This window comes from Bubalus bubalis, chromosome 21, assembly GCF_019923935.1.
Source record: "Bubalus bubalis isolate 160015118507 breed Murrah chromosome 21, NDDB_SH_1, whole genome shotgun sequence".
Taxonomy (NCBI): Eukaryota; Metazoa; Chordata; class Mammalia; order Artiodactyla; family Bovidae; genus Bubalus; species Bubalus bubalis.
The window spans coordinates 8,090,831-8,115,954 of NC_059177.1; the positions used below are offsets into that span (position 1 = coordinate 8,090,831).

The following is a 25,124-nucleotide window of genomic DNA, read 5'->3' on the forward strand; positions in this document are numbered from 1 at the left end:
AGAAGTTCTATATGGTCAACAAAAACAAGACTGGGAGCTGACTGTGGCTCAGATCATGAACTCCTTATTGCCAAATTCAGACTTAAATTGAAGAAAGTAGGGAAAACCACTAGACCATTCAGATATGACCTAAATCAAATCCCTTATGACTATACAGTGGAAGTGAGAAATAGATTCAAGGGATTAGATCTGATAGAGTGCCTGAAGAACTATGGTTGGAGGTTCATAACACTGTATAAGAGGCGGTGATCAAGACCATCCCCATGAAAAAGAAATGCAAAAAGACAAAATGGTAGTCTGAGGAGGCCTTACAAATAGCTGAGAAAAGAGATGCAAAAGGCAAAGGAGAAAAGGAAAGGTATACTTAATCTGAATGCAGAGTTCCAGAGAACAGCAAGGAGAGATAAGAAAGCCATCTTAAGTGAACAGTGCAGAGAAATAGAGGAAAGCAATAGAATGGGAAAGACTAGAGATCTCTTCAAGAAAATTAGAGATACCAAGGGAACATTTTATGCAAAGATGGGTATAATAAGGACAGAAGTGGTATGGACCTAAGAGAAGCAGAAGACATTAAGAAGAGGTGGCAAGAATACACAGAAGAACTATATAAAAAGATCTTCATGACCCAGATAATCACGATGGTGTGATCACTCACCTAGAGCCAGACATCCTGGAACACGAAGTCAAGTGGGCCTTAGGAAGCATCACTACGAACAAAGCTAGTGGAGGTGATGGAATTCCAATTGAGCTATTTCGAATCCTAAAAGTTGATGCTGTGAAAGTGCTGCACTCAATGTGCCAGCAAATTTGGAAAGCTCAGCAGTGACCACAGGACTGGAAAAGGTCAGTTTTCATTCCAATCCCAAAGAAAGGCAATGCCAAAGAATGCTCAAACTACCACACAATTGCACTCATCTCACACACTTAGTAGAGTAATTCTCAGAATTCTCCAAGCCAGAATTCAACAGAATGTTGAACCGTGAACTTGCAGATGTTCAAGCTGGATTTAGAAAAGGCAGAGGAACTAGAGATCAAATTGCCAACTTCTGCTAAATCATCAAAAAAGAGAGAGTTCCAGAAAAACATCTACTTCTGCTTTATTGACTATGCCAAAGCCTTTGAATGTGTGAATCACAACAAACTGTGGAATATTCTTAAAGAGATGGGAATACCAGACCACCTTACCTGCCTCCTGAGAAATCTGTATGCAGGTCAAGACGCTTGCTCCTTGGAAGAAAAACTATGACCAACCTAGACAGCATATTAGAAAGCAGAGACATTACCTTGCTGACAAAGGTCTGTCTATTCAAAGCTATGGTTTTTCCAGTAGTCATGTATGGATGTGAAATTTGAACCATGAAGAAAGCTGAGCGCCGAAGAATTGATGCTTTTGAACTGTGGTGTTGGAGAAGACTCTTGAGAGTCCCTTGGACTGCAAGGTGATCCAACCAGCCCATCCTAAAGGAAATCAGTCCTGAATATTCATTGGAAGGACTGATGCTGAAGCTGAAACTCCAATGCTTTGGCCACCTGATGCAAAGAACTGACTCATTGGAAAAGACCCTGATGCTGGGAAAGATTGAAGGCTGGAGGAGAAGGATGAGATGGTTGGATGGCATCACTGACTCAATGGACATGACTTTGAGCAAGCTCTGGGAGTTGGTGATGGACAGGAAAGTCTGGTGTGCTGCAGTCCATGGGGTCCTAAAGAGTCGGCCATGACTGAATGACCCAACTGGAATGAGGCTAGAGTAGCTGGTGTATATGTCTGCTTTATGCTGCAGAGGCTAGAATTAGGTTGGGGACAAGCTAAAAGCTGGCTGTAATTACAGGGGAGACTACTAAAGTGCTCATAACAACAAGTGTTTTACTTTATGACACTTCTGTATGGCACAAACACACAGCTATAATGTTATTCTGGTTTTCCTGGGTGGTTTTTTCAGTGGTTTTGTCAGAAGCCTTATGATTATTTTGCTTGGTTTTCAATATCTGGCACATTATGTGAGATCTTGAATGTGACTATGATTGAATTTGTTCTTCTGTGTGTGTATGTGTGTGTGTATGTGTTTAAAAAAACCCATAACATAAAATATACTATCTTAACCAATTAAAAAAAATTTTTTTCCCGCCTCATTGCGTGGCTTGTGGGCTCTTAGTTCCCTAGCTGAGGGCTGAACCTGGGTTCCAGCAGTGAAAGCACCGAGTGCTAAACACTGGACTGCCAGGGAAGTCCCCGTCTTAACCAATGTTAAGTGTATAGTTCCGAGGCGTTAGGTGTATTCACATTGTGAAACATCTCTGAAATGCTCTGATCTTGCCAGTCTGAAACTCGGTGCTCTTTAAATAACAGCTTCCCTTTTCACCCTTTCCCCAGTACTTGGTGACCACCATTCTACCTTCTGTTTCTAGAAGTTTGACTGCTTTAGACACCTTACGTGGGTGGGATCATAGAGCGTTTGTCTTTTTGTGACTAGCATGTTCTGCTTAGTGTAATGTCGTCAAGGTTCGTCCATCTTATGGTATGTGATCGGATTTCCTTCCTTTTTAAGCCGAATGATACTCCGTTGTAGGTTTATACCATGTTTTGCTTCTGTTCATGAACCAGTGAATTGCTTCCTCCTTTTGGCTACTATGAATGATTCTGATATGAACATGGATGTTCAGATATCCTAGAGACTAAACCCTGCTTTCATTTCTTCTGGTTTTATACTCAGAAGTGGAATTGTTGGATTATGCAGTAATTTTATTTCTAACTTTTCGAGGGATCTTCATATTGGTTTCCACATGGCTGCAACATTTTACATCTCCACCACCAGTACACAACGGTTCTAGTCTATCCACATGCCTGCCGACAACTGTCCCATTCAGTTTGTTTCTCTTTACTCAGTTTTGGTTGTGCTGGGTCTTTGTTGCTGCGAGGGGGCTTTCAGTAGTTGGGGCACGCGGGGGCTACCCTCCCCTAGGTGAGTGGGCTTCTCATCGCGGGGGCCTCTCTTGGGGAGCACAGGCTCCAGGGGTGTGGGCTTCAGGAGCTGCAGCCCGCAGGCTCAGTGGTTGTGACTCATGGGCTTAGTTGCTCCGGGCATGGCATGTGGAATCTTCGCGGACCACGGATTGAACCTGTGTGTTCTCTGCATTGGCAGGCGGATTCTTCCACTGTACCGCTAGGGAAGTCCTCTATTTGGTTTGATAGTAGCTATCCCAATTGATGTGAGATGTGTAGATTCTTAGTCAGAATTGTATTTTAACCAGATAGTCTTCTAGTCCTCTGAGAGATACGTTATTAACATAAGGAAGTGAGACACAGAAGGCCAGGTGGGAGGTACTTCAAATTGGCATAGGTTTGTAGCAAGTGAGAAGCTGGTTTGAATGTCATGGGAAGGTGTCATTTTGAGAGAGCTGATGGGAGAATGGGAAGAATTTATTTGAATTGAATTTGAAATGATGTGAGAATGACTTTTCATTTTGAATCTAATAGTGTGGATGTAAAGGGAAGGAAAGATGAATTTATTGATCCTTGAGTTTTAGGTGATGAGAATATTGTTGTGGAAATAGATGCCTGCTAGGGCAGCTAGAAATATGGGAGCAGATTATGGGTGAGAAATCAGGTCTGGAAACTTGTTTTTGTGAGAGCCAGTGGGATAGAGGTCATAGTATTTCTCTTTGAAACATTCATTTTCTTTAGAAAAAAATATAATCTGATGAATTTTTCCTTCTCAATCTTTTACAGCTCTTGCAAGCTTAGGATATGAAAAGAGCTGTGTGTTGTTCAATTGTGCAGCCTTAGCTAGCCAGATTGCAGCAGAACAGAACCTGGATAATGATGAAGGATTGAAAATCGCTGCTAAACATTATCAGGTACGCAGAACAGTAGTTACTACCTAACTGTCAACACTGAGTTGGATTGAATTGAAAATCATTTGCGTTTAGGGTTTGTAAATGTTTCATTACATACAGATGCTTCTTTGAAAAATAATATACTTTTTAATGAATTGATACATTTTTTTGAAGTCCTTAGATAAAAGAACGGACTTGTAAACCCAGCTCTGTTTTCCTCACCATTGTACACCTGGCACCTAGCACAGTGCCTGGCACATAATAAAGGCTCAGTAAATGTTGGGAGAAAAAATGATTAATTGTTTGAGATAAAATCTTTGGCGAGTCCCTTTTAAATGCATGACCTCATTTAAAATATTTGTACATTATTTTTGCATAATTTTTCTTAGCGAGATATAGTTAAAATTTCACCAGTGTCACAAAAATTAAGACCTCTTGGCAAGAAAATTTTACCTCTAAGACTTGTGAAGAGGTCATAGTTAAATGTGGTCAGATACGTAATGTTATTAACTAAATGTAGGTTTTACATACAGTCAGTTACTAATATGGCATCTTATTTGGTGACAGTGTATTGTTGACTCAGCTTTTTTTTGCTTCAATTTAAGGGAAAATAAGTGATTATTGTGAAATGGTAATCTATAATTATGTTTTCATGTTTTCTGTTGCTTTATCATTTACAGAGTACGTTCATGTTCTCTTGCACACTTGGTGATGCACGCTGCATGTCATTCTTGTTTTCCAGATGAGGGGACTAGAGGGCAGAAGTGTTAATGCAGTGGTCCCCTGGGGTTTCAGGGGTTCTAAATTTTAGGGAATCCCAAATGGTCCTTGTACTGTCTCTCATGGTTCTGAAGTTTGCTTGTTTCAGAGGTGGAGTTCGGTCTTTTCCATTGTTCAAGTTTAGGGGAGTTGAAGAATGCTGTTCTAAGAAAGTGAGAGGAAAATGTACTTTAACCACACAACATGCTCCCAGTTTTGGATGGGCACAGGTGACAATCCTGATCCAAATACCTTTGCTTTGTGAGGCTATAAGTGGCAAGTTTTTTAAAATAAGAAAATGAATTAAAATTTTATTTAGTTGTCTATGCATTGTAAACTCCACTTGTTGGCATGTGAGATCTTAGAGGGCATCCTGAATTACTGAGGATACATTCCACTCTTAGACACAGCAAGGTCCCTAGTGTGAGGGAAAGAGATTCTAAGTCTCTTTCCAAGCCATTTGCTGCCAGGACACTCTGCCCTTGGGTAAGTGCTTTAATCTCTGTAGCTCTCCAGTCCTTATTTGTTGAATGGGAGACCAGATCCCGTGCGTTTGTAGTGTGTGATTCTGTTAGTGTACTCAGCGTGTCAGCTGATCGCTCCTTGCAGACATTGATCTAGTTTTATGGTGCTTTCTGACTGCAGCAAATGTGATGTTCACTTCGGTACAGCTTAACCTTGAGTTGGCTCTGTGTAGCTTAACTACATAACCCACAGCTCCTTTTAATCCCAGATTGATGTCTTTCTTTCTCCCAGGGTCAGTTGTTTCATAAACGCAGTTATTTTAGTGTTAACCTCAGTGCAGTGCTTAGTTACGTCTGACTCTTTTGTGACCTCATGGCCTGCAACCCACCAGGCTCCTCTCTCTGTGGGATCCCCAGGCAAGATATACTGGAGTGTAGCCATTTCCTTCTCCAGGGGATCTTCTGACCCAGGGATGGAACCCATGTCTCTTGTGCCTCCTGCATTGGCAGGTGGATTCTTTACCACTGTGCCACCTGGGAAGCTAAGCAAAATATAATTGAGAAGAAAAATCTGATGGGAAGCGTTTTACCAGGGAGCTCTGAAAGCCAAATGAAAGATCCTTAGCCAGGGATCATCCTGCTGTTCCCCAGAGGACTAGGTATCAGTGCTCTTTAATTATCTGAGAGATGAATTTGGAACCAAAGCAAGAACATTTTAGGGCTAAAAACATTTTAATAATATCCCTGCCTCTGTTCACATGTTGGATTTTGAGGAAGTATTTGCAAAAGTTGAATCAGTTTGTCACATCAGTTTACTTTGTTGCTGTTGAATGTCTAATGCATGTTAAGTCTTATTCTGTAGTGTTTTTAGAAAAACATTCTTATTGTTGGTAGGTGAGATGTCTTAGGTCTGTTTTTCATAATATAAGAATTTAAGTACAGTAACTGTTGAACTGAGTTAACATTTGAAGTGGTTTTGTGTGTAACAGTAGAAAATTGTCTTGCTGAGTTCTTACAGATTTTAATGAAATTTTCCTTTTCCTTCCTCTAGTTTGCTAGTGGTGCCTTTTTACACATTAAAGAGACCGTTTTATCTGCCTTGAATAGAGAGCCCACTGTGGACATATCTCCAGACACTGTTGGGACCCTCAGCCTTATCATGCTGGCCCAGGCCCAAGAAGTGTTTTTTTTAAAAGCTAAAAGAGGTAATTCCACTTTGTTCTCCATTTTGTTGCATGGGAAAGAAGTGACAGGCTTTTAAAATAAGGTGATTATAATATGTTCAATGTAGAACTTTCATCTTTGCATCTTTGACCTGTGGTTCATTGAAAACTTTCAACTTTCCTTTTCTGACCTGAAGGTGGTACAAACACACAATTCAGAATGTAGGCTGTTTTTGAAGTCTTTTATGAAATGTGTAGTTACTATCTTAAAACACTGAACCCTGGAGGAGTAGTTATGTAGGTTTGTAACATCTAAAATTCACTCATTCATCAGATATTGTAATTACTGGGTACAGCTGTATGCCGGTCCCTGTGATAGGCTCTAGATGGAATCAGCAGACAGAGAAGATTTCTCTTTTTAGGAAGCTTGCAGTTTATCATGGGGGAGATGATAAACAAGAAAGTAAGTAGCCAAGGTCATTTTAGAGAGAGATAATTGCTATAAACAAAATAAGATGTGATGATGACTGGTGGTCTGGCTGTGGGATAAGGATGTAGGGCGAGTCATGCTGTTTTTAGATTTTTCAGTCAAGAAGAATTTCCTTGAGGAGGTCTTGTTTAAACTAGACTTCAACTAACAAGGAGGAGCCATCCCAGCAGAGTCCCTGGCCCTGTGAATGAGGGGATAGGGACACTTGTTCTAAGGCATGTACGTTAGTGTGGGAGATCAGAACAAGGACTGAACGTACAAGTATAGAGGAACGGAACATGAGAGCAGTCCAGCAAGTGGAAGCTAAACAAACTGGAAAAGGTTTTCTTTTAAAATAACAGCTTATACTGAGATAGAATTCATATACAATAGCATTTACCCTTTTAACATATACAGTTCATTGGTTTTTAGTGTATTCAGAGTTTTGCAGCCATCCCTAACTGTCTTACTTTAGAACATCCCACCCCCAAAAGAAATGAAAGAAATGCCACAGGTACTGTCGGTCACTCTCCACTCCTCGTGTACCTTGGCTTCTGACAGCTGCTCATTTATTCCAGCTCTCTGGATCTGCCTATGGAATAATTAACTTGTACACAGGAGAATTAGTTTCATCAACAAGGATTTTGTAAGACAAATGTATAAACTTGTGATCTCAATGTCTTCACTGAGTTACCATGACATATCAGATTATTTTATATTTATTTTCATTGAAATGATCAGTTTAATATTTTATTCCAGATAAAATGAAAGATGCCATCATAGCTAAATTGGCTAATCAGGCTGCAGATTATTTTGGTGATGCTTTTAAACAATGTCAATACAAAGATACTCTCCCCAAGGTAAGTTATTGTTTTTTGTAAATACTTGGTTGTTTTGCATGTGGAACTATTCGGACATTTTTGTGTCTTAAGCAAGTTGAAAATTACAATTTCTAAAGAAATTTGAAATTTAAGGGGAGGCATTTGAAGAATATGTTTGTAGAAATAGTTTTTAATTTAAGATGCATGACACTTTCTCTTTCATATTTAGCGAATGCCTTTGCTTCTGTTCTTTACTAAATTTATTTTTCGAAGCTAAAACTCTTTCTGGAAAATTGTGAATACCTGTCTCCAGTAATTTTATCAGATCAGGGCATTGTTTTGAATCATTGGTCCTTTGGTACAGCATGATACTTGAGCATGTTGATTATTCACGCTTTTAATTATTGTCCTGTTTTCTTAAAGATGAATCTTAAAGCACACAAACAGACATAAAGACAAAAGGAAAAGGAAACTTAACAAATTCACCCCGTACTTTGATTAGAATTGAGTTTTGCCAACAGGGACAGAGAATTGGCCTGCTGTTGTACAGCTCAGGAAAACCGTCGTCTAAAACCTCGTGTCACAGGAAGTATTAATTGTTTTGATGTTAACCCTTCTGAAGCAGCATTTGAAGAGACTAGTCAGTGACGAGCATTTGTAAATGATAAAGCAGACAATTAGACTGAGAAGTAAATTCAGTATGCTTAAAAACAGAAGTTTAAGATTGAAATGTCGTAAGAGTCAACTGCTTTCTTTCAGAAATGTTCAAGGAGTTCATTTTGTCTGTATGCTAGCAAATGGTATTTGTTACGTGCTTTTTTTAGGGAGAATGATTTATAAGTCATTCAGGAATCTTTATAAATTATGAAATTGCAGACAATTTTGTGGCAAAATAAAAAAGCATGAAAGTACATCAACACATGAGTGTTGAGAATGAGCAGAATATGAGCATCAAGGAATTTGAAGTGTGCTGGAGATTTAAAATTCACCAAGAGATCAGTAGAAGAATTTGCCTAGGACTCTTGAGTAGTAATAGTGTTGCTGTTAAGAGACTTGGGATCTCCTCTCACCTTTTCTTCATCTGAAAGACCTCGTGATCAGCTGCACAGTGTACTGTTAAATCCTGTGAGGCCGTTAGTTCAGTCCTGTTCTGGCGAGAAGACAGTGTCACCTACAAAGACTTGGAAACTACCTTTGCACCACTCCTGGTATTCCTTGAAAAATCTGTTTAAGTACCCAGTTGCTCCAGACTTAACCTTGAGAACTGGCATGAGTGCAGTTTGAGATTTTAGATGTCTTTTATTTTTGCCTTTTGACTAATAAAGCTCATCAGGTATTTTCATATTCTAGTTATAAAACTGGAATATCTGCAAGTAGTGACCCAGGAAGCTAGGAAATTATTCACTGGGAGACAGGAAAGCAAACAAGGTAGTAATTCAGTTTTCATTTCTCTTATTATTTTTTTTGTCTAGACAGTGATTGTCTAGTATATTTCTTGGATATTAAATGGCATGTACTTCCTAAAAACATTGAGCTTATAGGGTAGGATTTGATATTTTGGAAGACCCTCTACTGCTTTTTTGGTTCATGTTTTTGGATCTTCTAAAATCAGTTTTGGTTGGAACTTCTTTCAAAGCAAATTAGGGCAAAGTAACACTTTATCATTTTAGTTATTAGCTCAGTGCGTTTGTCTGCTATGTGTTTTTGAGTGTATGGTATTGAAATGTTAGTCTTTATGTGATGCTGAGTAATTTTTATATGGCTAAAAATCATTGTTAATAAAAGTCGCTTAGATTGTGAATTTAAGTGGGAACTTACTTCACTGTCTTTTGTCTTTTAAACATGATGAAACAGTCAGCTATAGAGCAGTTTCATTAGTATATGTGAGTAATGGTGTCTTAGTTAACTGAGAGCTGGGTAAGGGCTCACAAGAAAGCTGCTAAAGCCCTGTGCTTGATGTTCCTCTGTGAATGTCCATTCTACTTCTCTTTCTAATGCATGCTTTCCTTTTTTCTTTGTAAACAAAATGTTGACTTCATGGCTTAAAGAGAATTGTAAAAACCTAAATTGGCTACATTTAACAGTTAAAAAACCCAGTTGTTAATTGTAATTGGAAGAAAAAAACCCTGAATTCATTGAATCCAGTCCACGCAAAATCATGTGGTCTTCTCTGTTTACACCTAATGACTAACCTATCTCTAAACTATTAATGGGGTGATTCTAATTTCTGTCTCCTTTTCCTTTTTCTTCCTGCATCCCATGTTGTCTGTGGTGGTTTGTGTGGTTGGACTCTCCCTGGTCAGTATTTTTATTTCCAGGAGGTGTTCCCTGTCCTGGCTGCAAAGCCCTGTATCATGCAGGCCTATGCTGAGTACCACCAGTCTATCCTGGCAAAACAGCAGAAGAAATTTGGAGAAGAGATTGCACGGCTACAGGTGAGTTTCTTAGAAATAAATATTTAAGTCATTTGAATACTTGGATTTCCTTTTTCTTCTTTTTTTCAGTGAGATTCCAACGTTTGCTCATAAAAAGCTTTCCCACTGACTTCACCTGTCCATGAAGATGGGTGATTGTTTTTATTTTTCAGGCTATGAAGGAAGTAGCAACCCACTCCAGTGTTGTTGCCTGGGAAATCCCATGGACAGAGGAGCCTGGTGGGCTGCAGTACATTGCGTCACAAAGAGTTCTGTGTGACAGAGCAGCTGAGCACAGCACAGCGTACCTACTGTGTGCTTTTTGAAGCTTCCTATTTTATCTAAAAATTTCATGTTAACTTTGCATTCAGTTCTCTCTTATTTACTCATGTTTATTTTAGTATAAAATACTCTAAATTAATTGTCATGCTCCAGAAAGGATGTGGAGTGTTTAACTTGTTGCATAGCCTTGGTCTATAATTGGGTCATACAATTCCATAGTTTGAGAAGGACAGTGGTAATCTATATAAACAGATTGTGTAATCTGCAGACTACCTTCTATGCTGCTGTATCTGCCCTAGGTATGTGAGTAACTTGCTATGATATCTGGGTCAACTTTGCAGCAGGGGCGAGCGCTGTTATACAGATTGTATTTTGAGAGTTGGTCAGCAGATGGTAGGAAGAGGACTGTTAAGGAAATTTAAGTATGAACTAGTATTAGAAGATACAATGCAAATCTTACTTAGGAAGTTCAGTGTAATTAGTCTTTTCATGAGAAGAGAAACCCAAGTTCTATAAAAAAAAAATAAAATATATGCTTGTATTATACTCCACACTGACAAAATCAGAGAAAGGCACACTCAGATTATCAAACATTTATTTGTCCAGGGATTCACTTTGATTGTAGTAACTTAGCATCATATGAAAGCAGATGAAAACATATGCTTCTGAGAAAGGGATTTCTAGGGGAAAGTTTTTTTCAGGGTAGTGTATATAAAGTATCAGGAGTACCGACTGAAAGAAAAGCACACAGCATACGAGTTGGAGTGTAAGTTTTATTCAGGGACTTTACTGAGGACTGTGGCCTGGGAGCTCCAGTACTCTTGCCTGGAAAATCCCTTGGGTTGAGGAGCCTGGTAGGCTGCAGTCCATGGGGTCGCTAAGAGTCGGACACGACTGAGCGACTTCACTTTCACTTTTCACTTTCATGCATTGGAGAAGGAAATGGCAAGCCACTCCAGTGTTCTTGCCTGGAGAATCCCAGGGACGGGGGAGCCTGGTGGGCTGCTGTCTATGGGGTCGCACAGAGTTGGACACGACTGAAGCAACTTAGCAGCAGCAGCAGTGGCCTGGGAGATGGCCTCTCAGTAGCTCCGAGGAACCTTTCTGAAGAGGTAGGGGAGAAACCCGCTCATATTTGATTTTGATGAGAGAATACCTCCAGTCAAGCATACCTTTCAGTAAAAGATTACTGCTAGTCACAAAGAACAGATATCTCAGGTTAATGATTTTAGTGCTTTTCTGTGTATGGGAAGATACAGGAATCTGGATTCATTAAAATTCTTCCTGAGATATACATCTGTCTAAGGGGCCTGTTTTTCCAGAGTGTGAGGAGTGCGTCATCTTGTATTTTATCCTGAATTCCTCTCTCAGGGTCCACTGTTGGTAAACTGGTCTTTGTTTTACAGGAGTGTAGCTTCTTTATTTTGGGGGAATTCTGGAACTTTTATATTCAAATGACTATTCTCTATAAACCAGTTATATAAGATCTCCTTTTGAAATTTTAATCTAATTCTTAAAACCTCTTTGGAAAAAGGAAGCTATTTCAAATTCACACAGGAGATAAGGACTTCTTTCACTTTTAGACACTTTTTTTAGCTTTAGTCATAGGTCAGAAGTTAACAACATAAATACTTTGATTCATGTCTCCTGGGGCTGTTCCTCTTTCCATTAGGCATGAAATACATTTTTTTTTACTTGATTTGAGCTGAGACATAGGCAAAGAGAACAAAACAGACAAAAACGATGAACAGTAAGTCATAGTCTCTGCAGTCTTTTGCTCAGAATGCCCCATGCATCTGATGGTTGCACCGTTCAGTCAGTATTGCAGTCATTGTTAACAGTAATGGGGGAAAGCTTATTAGTCATGAGCAAGCCAGAGATAAAAAACAAATCACAGGACTCAGGAATATCACAGCAATACGTAAGATAGCAAAGGGAAAATTGCTGTGGGTAATTCACTTCTGGGGCTGAGAAAAATTGTACCTGGGCTTACACAGCTCAGGAAGTGCGCTTCTTGGACAATATAGTTCATTAGGCTCCAGGAGGTGGGTCTACTTGATCGTCCTGGTGAGTCTCTAAAGCTACCAAGGCTCAATTTTAAAAAAGACATAAACATACAGTTTACCCTTGAACAACACAGATTTGAACTGTCCAAGTCAACTTACATGCAGGTGTATTTCAATGAATAAATACTCGGCTCTCCATACTGGCAGCTTCTGAATTTGTGGAGTCAACCAACTGCTGGTCGTGTACTATGTTTAATCTGCAGACACAGAATCTGTAGGTCCAGAGGGCCAGCGTTCAGATTTTAGTGCCTGTGAAGAGTTCTGGAGCCAACCCCGACAGATACTGAGGGATGCCTCTGTATAGATGTAAAATTGTGACTCAGATAAAATGGATACATATCAGATATTTATTTAATTCATTAATGAGGAGTCTAATATGATAAGACTGACTTTATGAAAGTATTGCTTTTTCTTTGTTAGATACTAGTTTGTAGGTATTAAGGAGAGTGTCCTCATTAGATACTTGCTGAGATATTTAGGGATAAAGGGTTGTGATGTCTGGACTTCAGTTTCAAACAGTTATGTAAAAAGAAAAGGTCTGTGTATATGTGGGAAAGAGCAAATATGACAAAAATAACAGTTGTTAAACTTGCCAGAGGAGGCGTTTTTTCTCAATTGTTTTGTTCTTTTAATTTTTCTGTGAACTTGAACATTTTCAATATAACAATTGGGGAAGACAGGCATACACTTAGCCGATCTCTACCTTTTCCCTTCTGTTTTATTCCCTACAGCTTCTTCCCCCACTGCCTCATAGGTAATTTTCATTTATTTCTTATTTAATCCTTTCAGTGTTTTTTTTTTTTATTCTCTTTGAAAATATAAGCAGATATGTACACATGTGCATGCACACTTAATGCATATTCTTAACTCTCCTGTTCTTTATATAAGAGATCATATGCCATGGGTGGCACATTGGTAAAGAATCCACCTGCCAGTGCAGGAGACACAGGAATTGCGGGTTTGATCCCTGGGTTGGGAAGATCCCTTGGAGTAGGAAATGCCAACCCATTCCAGTATTCTTGCCTGGGAAATCCCAGGGACCGAGGAGCCTGGCAGGCTGCAGTCCTTGGGGTTGTGAAGAGTCAGACGTGACTGGGCATCTGAGCACATACATGCTCTGTGTAGTGTGCATCTTATTTTTCTCACATTGCATATTGAACGGAGAAGGCAATGGCACCCCACTCCAGTACTCTTGCCTGGAAAATCCCACGGACGGAGGAGCCTGGTAGGCTGCAGTCCATGGGGTGGCACAGAGACAGAGTCGGACACGACTGAGCGACTTCACTTTCACTTTTCACTTTCATGCATTGGAGAAGGAAATGGCAACTCACTCCAGTGTTCTTGCCTGGAGAATCCCAGGGACGGGGAAGCCTGGTGGGCTACTGTCTATGGGGTCTCACAGAGTTGGACACGACTGAAGTGACTTAGCAGCAGCAGCAGCATATTGAAGCCCTCTCCATTTCATACAGCAGCAAAGAGACTTTTCTCATTTGTCTTCAGAGCTGCATTGTACTTCATTATATAAACCACACGTTATTCCTGGATACTTGCGTGTTTACAAGATTTGTTATTACAAACCACACTGCAGTGATTAATTATGTGAATGTGGCATTTTGTAATTCAGTAGTTGTCTTGGCTCAGGTTTCCATAACAAAATACCATAGACTGGGTGGTTTAAACAACAGAAATTTATTTTCTTATAGTTCAGGGGGCTAGAATTCTGAGGGTGTCAGGATGGTGAGCTTACATACTGCTAGCCTGACTTCTTGCTGTGTACTTTTATGGTAGGGAGAGACAGCATGCTTTCTGGTGTCTCTTTTTACAAGGGCACTAATCCTTTCACCAGGGCCTCACCCTCGTGACTTCTCCATGATCTCCCGAAGGCCCCATGTCCAAGTACCATCTCTTGGGAAGTTAGAGCATCAACATACACATTCTGAGGGGGTGGGGGTGGAGACACAGTTCAGTCCACATTAACAGGTATATTTTAAATTCCTGGAAATGGGATTGCTGATATCAGAGTATAAGTACATCTGTAATTCATTGTATATTATATTCAATTCTTGGATCTTTGATTCACTTGGAGTTTATCCTGATAGGTGATGTGAAGGATGGATGCAATTTTTATTTTTTCAAATGGCTACCCAGTTGTCTTCAGATTGGTTACTGCAATGACTTTCTTTACCCCATTGCATTGAGATTTTGACTTTATCACTTACTAAATCCTTCATATGTATTTGGGTCTGTTTTTATTCTGCTACATTGGCCTATTTTATTTGTTCATGTTCCAGCTATACCATTTGAATCATTGACACTTTAGAATGTTTTAATACCTAATTGGTAGTGATCATCTCTCATTCCCTGAATTTTCTTGATTGTTCCTGCTTATGCATCTGTATGAATTTTATTTAAGTATTTATTATGGAAAGCTTCAAACATATATATAAAAATAAGAACCATCAAATATCTATTACCCAGTTTCAGTGAGTATCAATATTTTCTCTGTGTCTCATCTGTTCCCCCTTCCTCTTTTTTTTTTTTTGATGTATTTACAGCTATCTCACGTATCATTTCATCCTTAAGTTACTTAAGTATATGCCTCTAATAGATAAGACTTTAAAAAATTAAAACCGCAATGTCATCTTACCTAGTACAGTTAGTACTAGTTTGTAAGCTAGTAACCTAATATTACCCAAACCTGGTTTAGTTTTCTTTGATTTTTTTTCTAAAATGTGCTTTTATAGTTTGTTCAAATAAGGATTCATGTACAGTCCTCACATTGCATTTGGTTGATTGGTCTCATGAATTTTCAGTTTGTAATGGCCTCTGCTCCCCAACTGCCATGTAGAATTGTCTTTACTTTTTCTTGTGTTATATGTTTCTTACAGTGGTTTCTGTGATACCTATTATCCCTTTCATGTTCTTTGCATAAATATTTCAGTCTTTCTTTTCTTAAATGATTTCATATTTTTCTTCACTGAGTTCTTTGGGTCTCATTTCACATTCTGTTGCTATCAGAGTATCACCCACTGTTACCTGAGTGTTACCCGCTGTTATCTTGCTATCTGAATAGCATCTCTGTTCATATTTTGTGTTCTTTTGGTACTGTGATTGCATCCTTATGTCTTTTAGCTTATTTTACCTTTTTTAGTAGGCTGTGTTCTTTGGTTTGTGGCACCATTTCTTTTTCTTTTTTCTTTTGGCTGTGCCGCACGCCTTGCGTGATCTTAGTTCCCTGACCAGGGATTGAACCTGGGGCCACAGCAGTGAAAGTGCAGAGTCCTAACCACTGGATCACCAGTATTCCCTGTGGCAACATTCTCTTTGGTGAATTTTCGTTATCTGTTGAAAAGTTACACTGCTCATTTTCACCCTTTTCCTTGTGGTTTCTTTGTGTTGAGACAGATGGAATGCCTTTTTGGTTACTTGTGTTTGAATGAGCTTGATTTTAGTCAAAGAGGTTCCTGGGTAGGGGAACACCAGGTATCTTTCCAAGCCTTCTTGTGTAGGGCCCTTCCCCTCTGGTTCTCAAAGCCTGGTGTAGGAAGGATTCCACTTTTGTGCCTTTGCTTTTCCAGGTGGTTTATCTGCTGTAACAGTTTGTATTCTGTGGATGTTTTCTGAGTGCTCATCCCTTTTCCTCCTCCCCACTTTTCTGCCCTCTTTTCTGCTTACCCAGTAACCCTGTTCTTGTCGTTTTCTGCCTTGTTGGGTCGAGGCCCCTCAGTATTCTGTTTTTCCATCAACCCTTGTGTGGTTCCAGGAGGCCATTTGGCTTTTCCTTTATCATCAGCTGGCAGCTGTCACCTCATTGCAGTTCATTGTTTTCAGATTTGCTTAACTAAGCACTTTCCCCTCAGGGTGGGCCCTTAGCCTTCCCTTGTTTGTCCTGCTCTGTTGCTTCTAATACCAATTTTGCTATTTAGGAGAATGTTTGATCACATTTACAAGTCAAATTTGATGTACAGATTTAAAAAGTGGTTTAAATTTGTGTGTTTTCCCATCTCCTAGTTTACACTAAAGATGTAGCTTTTGTTTGTTTTGGTTATCCTTATTTCTATTTCATATTAATCTTGCACAAATATTTTAAGATTTCTTTCCATTGCTAGTAACTGGATTATTAGTTTTTGGTTATCTTTTCAGATTGGTGGTGGTTCATCTGTATTTTCTATGTTGATTTTGTATCTAAACTACCTCTTACTTAGAATAGTTGGTTCTTTTAGATTTTTCTGGCATGCAAATAAATATATCACCTGTAAATAATAAATTGTTCCTTTTCTTTTCTAAATTTTACACCTCTAATTTCATTTTTTTGTCTGGTTATTTTTACATGGTCAATGTTCATGATGATACTGGTGATCTTTGTTTTATTCCAACTCTAGGAATATTTTATTTTTCTGCTAAGCATGATAGCAGCATTGAGGGTTAAAATTTTAATGTATTAAGGAACTGGATATTTATTTTTATTTTACTAAGATTTAAGAAAAGTCAAGAGTGAATATTTTATTAAATGATTTTCAACATCTATGAGATAATTTGATTTTTTAAAACTTAAATTTATTATTTGGAGAATTATATAAATAGATTTTCTAACATTAAACCATTCTTATAATCTTGTAATTTTGATGTTTTTACTTTATCTTTTGGTGTTTTTGCTTTTATGTCTTCATGTGGTCACTACAGATGTTCTTTATAAGCCTGAGACTATTATGTATTCTCTAATTGTGGAGTCCAGGATTCTCCATGTCTGATAAATCAAACTCATTAATTGTGTTGTTCAGAACTTCTGTAATCTTAAACATTTTTGGTTTACTTGGTCCATTTATTGCTGAAACAAAGAGTGTTAAAATCATCCACTCTAATGATAATAAAATGGTTAGATTTATCAGTTTTTTATTATAATTGTTTATATAGATGTCAAGCAGTGTATGCTTCTCCGTTCTGTCTCGTCACAACAAAGATTTGGAGTGACAGACATTAAAGCCCTCGGCGTTGCACAGCTCTTGGGTGTTGGACAGACTGTGTTATAGCTCTCAGGTCTCAAACAGACCGTGTTGTAGCTCTTAGACAAATCAGTGTTACAGCTCTGTGTTACAGCTCTATTTTATTTAGATAATAGGAAAATCCATCCTTGAGGCATGAGGTCATGTCGAGACCTCATGAGAAGAGAGGGAGAGAGCCCTTTGGCTCCTTTTTTTATATGTTTTTTCCTCCCCCTGGGCCTGCCCTATGCAATTTGGGCTAGCCAGAGGTTTATTCTACCTGAGGTCCTCACTCTGAACCTCAGACCTTCCTTTGTTCTATTTTTGCGGGCTTTTCCCTTCCTTGTCTTTTAGCCACCGCCATTCTGGACTCCTGTTTCCTATTCTAACTGCCTAACATAAAGGCTTTCAAATACAACATTTGTGAAGTTTATATCTTTCTGGCAAATTGTCAGATGTTAAACATTATATTACTGCATTTATCCTCAATAGCTTTTGACTTGATTATCAATTTTATTTGGTGTTACTGTACCCAATATCACCTAAGTAATTTGAGCCCTAAATTTATATAAGGCTATGTTCATCTTTTGCATCACAAGGGCAACTTTTAAAGAAAAAATTCTGGTTTTTGCTGACATGACATGCTTCTTTGTTGTTTTCCTGTGTTGCAGAGTTTTTTTCTGACCCACCATTTTCATCCCACATGTAGCCCTTTGAGGTTTCTGCCTTCATATAGGGGTGGGGCGGTGAAGGGGATGTTTCTTCTTTCTAATTTGCTCTCTTAGGTAGTTTCAAGAACCCTGTCTTAAGTCTCCCTGAAGGCTTTTAATGCATTTTAATTGCTAGTCCTTTGGATACAGAAATACCCAACAGCCAGAGACAGCTTTCCTCGATGTCAGTTTATAATTTTGATTTCTTTTATTCTCTTGGTAATTCATTCATGTCTTAGAGGGGTGTCTGCTATGTAGTCTTCATTTTTGATATTTTGGTATTTTTTTGATAAGAGAATTGCTAGGTTGAATTGCTAGGTTGTTCTGTTGATCACAGTGCTAGTAATGCTAGTCTTTAAAGATTTTTTTAAAAAACCAAAGCTTGGATATTTGTTGGAAAAAAAGAAAACTTTTTTTTTCTTTTTTAACATTTTCTTGCTAGCATGCAGCAGAATTGATAAAAACAGTGGCATCTCGCTATGATGAATACGTCAACGTGAAGGAATTCTCTGACAAAATCAACCGTGCCCTTACTGCAGCAAAGAAGGATAATGACTTCATCTATCATGATCGAGTTCCAGACCTTAAAGATCTGGACCCTATTGGCAAAGCCACACTTGTAAAATCTACTCCAGTCAATGTACCCATCAGCCAGAAATTCACTGGTATGTCAGCTATTCAGAGGCACTTTAGTGTTATGTATTTTTTCTCCAGTTTAATCTATTTTTTGTAGCTAAAATCACATAGTTGCAATTGTATGCTTTGAATATAATTTTATTCATGTTAACAGTGAAATTTTAAGATGGACAGTAAATGGTAGTAAAGCATAAAGTATTCAACAGAGTCAGAAAACTTGAAACTGAGTATAAAGACTTAAATGAGCGCTTGTCTTTTGTGCTGCGATTCATGGGGTTGCAAAGAGTCGGACACGACTGAGTGACTGATCTGATCTGATCTGTCTTTTTGTTAACATTTGTTATTTAAGATTCTGGTATTAAGAATAAATGTATATAAGTATGACTTTAAGCATATAAGCTTCTGGAGTCATGGTTGTATCAGATAAGTAAATGTCATAATATCCTTGACTATTGTAGGTCTATGCAGTCAATATATGGTAGCCTCTAGCTGAGACCCCAGGGATCTAATATTTCTAAGTTATTGGATGGTTGTTTTAGAGTTGGCCATCTGTATCTGTGGTTCCACAGCCATGAATTCAAAGCAACTGCTGACTGAAAATATTCACAGAAAAAATTTCCAGAAAGTTCCCCAAAGAGCAAAACTTGAATTTGCAATACTCTACAACTGTTCACATAGCGTTTACATTGTATTAAGTATTATAAATAAGCTAGAAATGATTTAAAGTGTATGAGAGAATATGTGTAAGCTATATGCAAACATTGTGCCATTTCATGTAGGAGACTTGAGCATCCTCAGAGTCTGGTCCCCACTGAGGGTCCTGGAACCAGTCCCCTGAGGACACCATGGGACTACTGTACTTACTTCTGTTTAACAAGCTCAAAGTGTTTACCGTGTGCCAAAAGCTCTTTTAAGCACTTTAAAATATTAGTTCATTTACTTCTCATAGCAGCTACATGAGGCAGGTGTGGTTATTGTCCCCATTTGACTGCTGAGTATACTGATGGAGAGTGGTGAAGTCATTTGCTCAAGGTTGCAGAGCCAGGAAGTGGTAGAGCTGGAAACCATGGTACTATGGTCAGTTTTATCAGTGAGTGAGTATTGTTTTCTCTTGTGTAGATCTTCTTCACCAAAGATCCCTTAAACTTAATGATAAACACATCTTTAAGAAAATTAAGTTTGAGGAAAAGCCTTCATTATCATTGCCTGTGAATACAGTGATCTAAAAATTCTCTTTATCATTGTCCTTTCAATAGATTTAGTTTTATTCTTTAAATGTTTGAAGACTTTTAATGTGAATATTGGAAAGGATATATGAATAGTCACTTTATAGTTTGAGTTTTTGTCTTAAAACTTTATTGAAATTGATTCCTCTTTTTAGATCTGTTCGAGAAGATGGTTCCTGTGTCAGTCCAGCAGTCTTTGGCTGCCTATAATCAGAGGAAAGCTGATTTAGTTAACAGATCAATTGCTCAGATGAGAGAAGCCACCACTTTGGCAAATGGGTAAGTAGGGCTTAACTTTCATAAATTTATCTAAATTTCTGATGCTTCCTGATGGATTATTTATGAACATTGTACTTTTCTGAGCTTAGAACTGAATGTTAAGGATATTTGAAATAGCGAATATAGACACACACACATTTCTTGGGGACACTATATTTACTGAGCCCCAACAACAAAGCAGATATAACTGGAAGAAATTTAACTACTGAAACAAAGTGAAAATATGTGGCCACTGATTTGTATTTTGGGGGTATTTATTTGAGGGAAATGAGAAGTAGAAATGAACTTTTGAAGTTCAGATACATGTACATTCAATATTCTGAACAAGTTCTTGTTTTTGGTGGATTGAAGACAAAATAATTTATCATTTAAAAAAATATATTGAGTATAATTTTACACAACAAAATAAATCCATTTTAAGTGTATAGTTGTTTTTGATAAATGTGTGTGGCCATGTAAGTACCCACCATGATCAAGTAGAGAACATTTCTATCACCTGAGAAAAATTCCCTCACGCCTTTCCATTCAATGTCTTCTCCTCCACCCTCTAGCCACTTCTGATCTGCTCCCTGTCACCATAGGTTAGTTTTACCTCTTATATAATTTTAATATAAATGTAATCATTATAGTGTGTGCAATATGTAGATTTTATAGTGTATTATATACAGTAAATAGTACATTGCATATATAGTATGATATATACAGTGTATAGTATTGTTATAGTAATGTATAATATATAATATAGCATGTACAGCATGTAACAGTATGTATTAAAAATATCTTAGGCTTCTTTCACTTGGCATAATCATGGTATATGTATCAGTTTGATCCTTTTTATTACTTAGTAGTATTCCTTTTGATGGTCAAATAGTTTGTTACTTTTACCTATTGATGGACATTTTGGTTGTTACGAATATGGGTGTACATATCTTTCTGTGGACATGTTTTATTTCTCATGAGCAAATAACCTAGGATTACAGAATTGTTGAGTTGTATGGTTAGCGTATGTTTACTTCACAGGAAATGGCCAGATGGTTTTCCAGAGTCACTGTTCCTGCGCCGTTTGAGAAGTGCACTTTCTTGGCACCTCGTCAGAACTTAGCATTGTCAGTCTCTCTGATTTTAGCTATTGTAGTGTGTGTGTAGCAGTGTCTCATTGTGGTTCAGTTTGCATTCCCCCTGATGACCAATGATATTGAGCAACTCTTCATGTGCTTATTAGCCCTTCATGTCTTTTGTCAAGTGTTGAAATCTGTTGCTCATTTTTCTTCTTAATATCTTTAAAGAGTTCTGTAGATATTCTAGAGGTAAGTCTTCTGTCAGATATGTTACTGAGTTTTTTTTTTCCCTAGTCTTGTTTGCTTTTTCATGTTCTTAATTTTGATGAATGAATATGTTTTGACCTCATTTTTCTTTTTCTAGCAGGAAGGCAGCATAAGTTTACCCTAATATTCCTCCCATTATGTAAATGAAATAATAAAATAATAGTTACTGTGCCACAAAACAAAACAAATGGAAATTCTGTATTAATATGTATATCAACTATGTCCTCTTGACATTATGCCTAGATGATGTGAAATTGGGTGTTAGTTCTAGAAGGTCTTGTAGGTCTTCAATGAACCATTCAACTTCAGCTTCTTCAGCATTAGTTATTGAGGCATAGACTTGGATTACTATGATATTGAATGGTTGCCTTGGAAATGAACAGAGATCATTCTCTCATTTTTGCACTTGCATCCAAGTACTGCATTTCAGACTCTTTTGTTTACTATGAGGGCTACTCCATTTTTTCTAAAGGATTCCTGCCCGTAGTAGTAGGTATAATGGTCATCTGAGTTAAATTCACCCATTCCAGTCCATTTTAGTTCACTGATTCCTAGAGTGTTGACGTTCACTTGTGTCATCTCCTGTTTGACCACTTTCAATTTGCCTTGGTTCATGGACCTGACATTCCAGGTTCCTATGCAATATTGCTCTTTATAGCATTGGACTTTACTTCCATCACCAGTCACATCCACAACTGGGTGGTGTTTTTGCTTTGGCACCCTCTCTTCATTGTTTCTGGAGTTATTTCTCCACTGATCTCCAGTTGCATGTTGGGCACCTACCGACCTGGGGAGTTCATCTTTCAGTGTCCTGTCTTTTTGCATTTTTATACTGTTCATGGGGTTCTCAAGGCAAGACTACTGAAGTAGTTTGCCATTCCCTTCTCCAGTGACCACATTTTGTCAGAACTCTCCACCATGACCCGTCCATCTTGGGTGGCCCTACAGTGGCATGGCTCATAATTTCATTGAGTTAGACAACGATGTGGTCCATGTGATCAGTTTTGTTAGTTTTCTGTGATTGTGGTTTCCACGCTGTCTGCCCTCTGATGGAGAAGGATAAGAGGCTTATGAAAGCTTCCTGATGGGACAGACTGACTGAGGGGGAAACTGGGTCTTATTCTGATGGGCAGGGCCATGCTCAGTAAATCTTTAATCCAATTTTCTGTTGATGGGTGGGGCTGTGTTTCCTCCCTGTTGTTTGACCTGAGGCCAAACTATGGTGTAGGTAATGAAGATAATGGCCACTTCCTTCAAAAGGTGCCTCTGACCCTGAAGCAGGCCACCGCTGACCCATGCCTCCGGTGGAGACTCCTGGACACTCACGGGCAAGTCTGGGTCAGTCTCCTACGGGGTCACTGGTCCTTTCTCCTGGGTCCTGGTGTGTAAAAGGTTTTGTTTGTACCCTCCAAGAGTCTGTTTCCCCAGTTCTGTTTAAGTTCTGGTGTAAGTCTCTGGGTCCTGGTGTGCACAAGGTTTGTTTGAGCCCTCTGAGTGTGTCTGGTGGGTATGGGGTTTGATTCTGAACTCGATTTTGCCCCTCCTACCGTCTTGCTGGGGCTTCTCCTTTGCCCTTGAACGTGGGGTATCTTTTTTTGGTGGGATCCAACATTCTCCTGTCGATGGTTGTTCAGCAGCGAGCTGTAATTGTGGAGTTCTTGGGGGACTGGAATATAAAAGTAGGAAGTCAAGAGATACCAGGAGTAACAGGAAAATTTGGCTTTGGAGTACAAAACAAAGCAGGTCAAAGGCTAACAGAGTTTTACCAAGAGAACGCACTGGTCATAGCAAACACCCTCTTCCAACAACATAAGAGAAGACTCTACACATGGATATCACCAGATGTTCAATACCAAAATCAAATTGATTATGTTCTTTGTAGTCAAAGATGGAGAACCTCTATACAGTCAGTAAAAACAAGACTGGGAGCTGACTGTGGCTCAGATCATGAACTCCTTATTGCCAAATTCAGACTTAAATTGAAGAAAGTAGGAAAACCCACCAGACCATTCAGATATGACCTAAATCAAATCCTTTATGACTTTACAGTGGAAATGAGAAATAGATTCAAGGGATTAGATCTGATAGAGTGCCTGAAGAACTATGGATAGAGGTTTGTGACACTGTACAGGAAGCAATGATCAAGACCATCCCCATGAAAAAGAAATGCAAAAAGACAAAATGGTAGTCTGAGGAGGCCTTACAAATAGCTGAGAAAAGGAGAGAGGTGAAAAGCAAAGGAGAAAAGGAAACATATACCCATTTGAATGCAGAATTCCAGAGAATAGCCAGGAAAGATAAGAAAGCCTTCCTCAGTGATCAGTGCAAAGAAATAGAGGAAAACAATAGAATGGGAAAGATTAGAGAGCTCTTCAAGAAAATTAGAGATACCAAGGGGGAACACTTCATGCAAAGATGGGCACAATAAGGACAGAAGTGGTATGGACCTAACAGAAGCAGAAGATATTAAGAAGAGGTGGCAAGAATACACAGAAGAACTATACAAAAAAGATCTTCATGACCCAGATAACCCTAGTGGTGTGATCACTCACCTAGAACCAGACATCCTGGAATGCGAAGTCAAGTGGGCCTTAGGAAGCATCACTATGAACAAAGCTAGTGGAGGTGATGGAATTCCAGTTGAGCTATTTCAAATCCTAAAAGATGATGCTGTGAAAGTTCTGCACTCAATATGCCAGCAAATTTGAAAAGCTCAGCAGTGGCCACAGAACTGGAAAAGGTCAGTTTCCATTCCAGTCTCAAAGAAAGGCAATGCCAAAGAATGTTCAAACTACCACACAATTGCACTTATCTCACATACTAGCAAAGTAATGCTCAGAATTCTCCAAGCCAGACTTCGACAGTACGTTAACTGTGAACTTGAAACTGTTCAAGCTGGTTTTAGAAAAGGCAGAGGAACCAGAGATCAAATTGCCAACATCCGCTGGATCATGGAAAAAGCAAGAGAGTTCCAGAAAAACATCTATTTCTGCTTTATTACTATGCCAAAGCCTTTGACTGTGTGGATCACAACAAACTGTGGAAAATTCTGAAAAAGATGGGAATACCAGACCACCTGACCTGCCTCTTGAGAAACCTGTATGCAGGTCAGGAAGCAACAGTTAGAACTGGACATGGAACAACAGGCTGATTCCAAATCGGGAAAGGAGTATGTCAAGGCTGTATAGTGTCACCTTGCTTATTTAGCTTCTATGCAGAGTACATCATGAGAAACGCTGGGCTTCATGAAGCACGAGCTGGAATCGAGATTGCTTGGAGAAATATCAATAACCTCAGATATGCAGATGACACCACCCTTATGGAAGAAAGTGAAGAGGATCTAAAGATCCTCTGGATGCATGTGAAAGACGAGTGAAAAAACTAGCTTAAAGCTCAGCATTCAGAAAACTAAGATCATGGCATCCAGTCCCATCACTTCATTGCAAATAGGTGGGTAAACAGTGGAAACAGTGGCTGACTTTATTTTTTTGGGCTCCAAAATCATTGCAGATGGTGACTGCAGCCATGATATTAAAAGATATTGTTCCTTGGAAGGAAAGCTGTGACCAACCTAGACAGCTTATTAAAAAGCAGAGACATTACTTTGCCAAAAAGATCTGTCTAGTCAAATGTATAGTTTTTCCAGTAGTCATGTATGGATGTGAGAGTTGGACTGTTAAGAAAGCTGAGC

General features: G+C 38.7%; 1 protein-coding gene across 2 annotated transcripts in view; it reads left to right on the forward strand.

The window, feature by feature from the left end:
* Window positions 1-25,124, forward strand: part of LOC102409816 (programmed cell death 6 interacting protein) — a 69,566-nt gene that overhangs the window by 22,542 nt on the left and 21,900 nt on the right. Inside the window, exons 4-9 of one of the 2 annotated variants that reach the window (XM_006076064.4) lie at window positions 3,731-3,858; window positions 6,112-6,265; window positions 7,452-7,552; window positions 9,817-9,948; window positions 18,410-18,632; window positions 19,985-20,108. In XM_006076064.4, coding sequence (XP_006076126.1) covers window positions 3,731-3,858; window positions 6,112-6,265; window positions 7,452-7,552; window positions 9,817-9,948; window positions 18,410-18,632; window positions 19,985-20,108 — 862 coding nt within the window. The remainder of the gene's footprint in view (window positions 1-3,730; window positions 3,859-6,111; window positions 6,266-7,451; window positions 7,553-9,816; window positions 9,949-18,409; window positions 18,633-19,984; window positions 20,109-25,124) is intronic. The other variant, XM_006076063.4, reaches the window with a different exon arrangement.